This window comes from Opisthorchis viverrini (genome assembly GCF_000715545.1).
Source record: "Opisthorchis viverrini unplaced genomic scaffold opera_v5_10519, whole genome shotgun sequence".
Classification (NCBI taxonomy): Eukaryota; Metazoa; Platyhelminthes; class Trematoda; order Opisthorchiida; family Opisthorchiidae; genus Opisthorchis; species Opisthorchis viverrini.
Window position 1 is genome coordinate 1 of NW_008764648.1, and position 511 is coordinate 511.

The 511-nt window shown below is 43.8% G+C and overlaps 1 protein-coding gene across 1 annotated transcript; it reads right to left on the bottom strand.

Moving 5' to 3' along the window:
• Nucleotides 1-236: 236 nt before the first annotated feature.
• On the bottom strand, nucleotides 237-437 carry T265_12363 (hypothetical protein; the record flags this gene model as incomplete). Its single annotated transcript, XM_009179855.1, has 1 exon — nucleotides 237-437. A coding segment is annotated over one exon (201 nt), but the record flags the coding sequence as incomplete, so codon positions are not given.
• Between the last annotated feature and the right edge of the window lie 74 nt (nucleotides 438-511).

Sequence of the window (511 nt, forward strand, 5' to 3'; positions counted from 1 at the left end):
ACATTTTGTTGTTGAGAGATTTCTACTACACATCTACATCACTATTACCTTACCTCTTTATATGAACTTTGCCTATCTAATTCAGTCCTCACGTGACAATCTCAAGTAGTAATCACACTCAGTCAGATCCCTGTCTGGGTGTTTTAGAGAATGAATTTTGTAAATACTTTGGCAACCGAAGGTGAAGTTTCCGCATTTTGAGATTCTGTCTTCACTTACTCAGCGTGTGGTTCTGTCTACCACATTCCAGACCCCTGTGACTCGAAAACGACTGCAGGAAATCCAGCGACATCACGCGGTTCTTCTGGAACATTTGGAGAGGCAGCGAAATCGACTGGCCAGTGCTGACGCGACAGTAGCGAACCTGGCGCAAACTCTGATACAGGTAATTTGATGTATAAGTACAGGTTGACCGAAACCAAGTTAATTTTATCCATGTAGAACCTCGAAGCCCCTCAACTGACTTGATCATTGGTAGATGGACAAGCGGGTTAGAGCGCGAATCTACTGA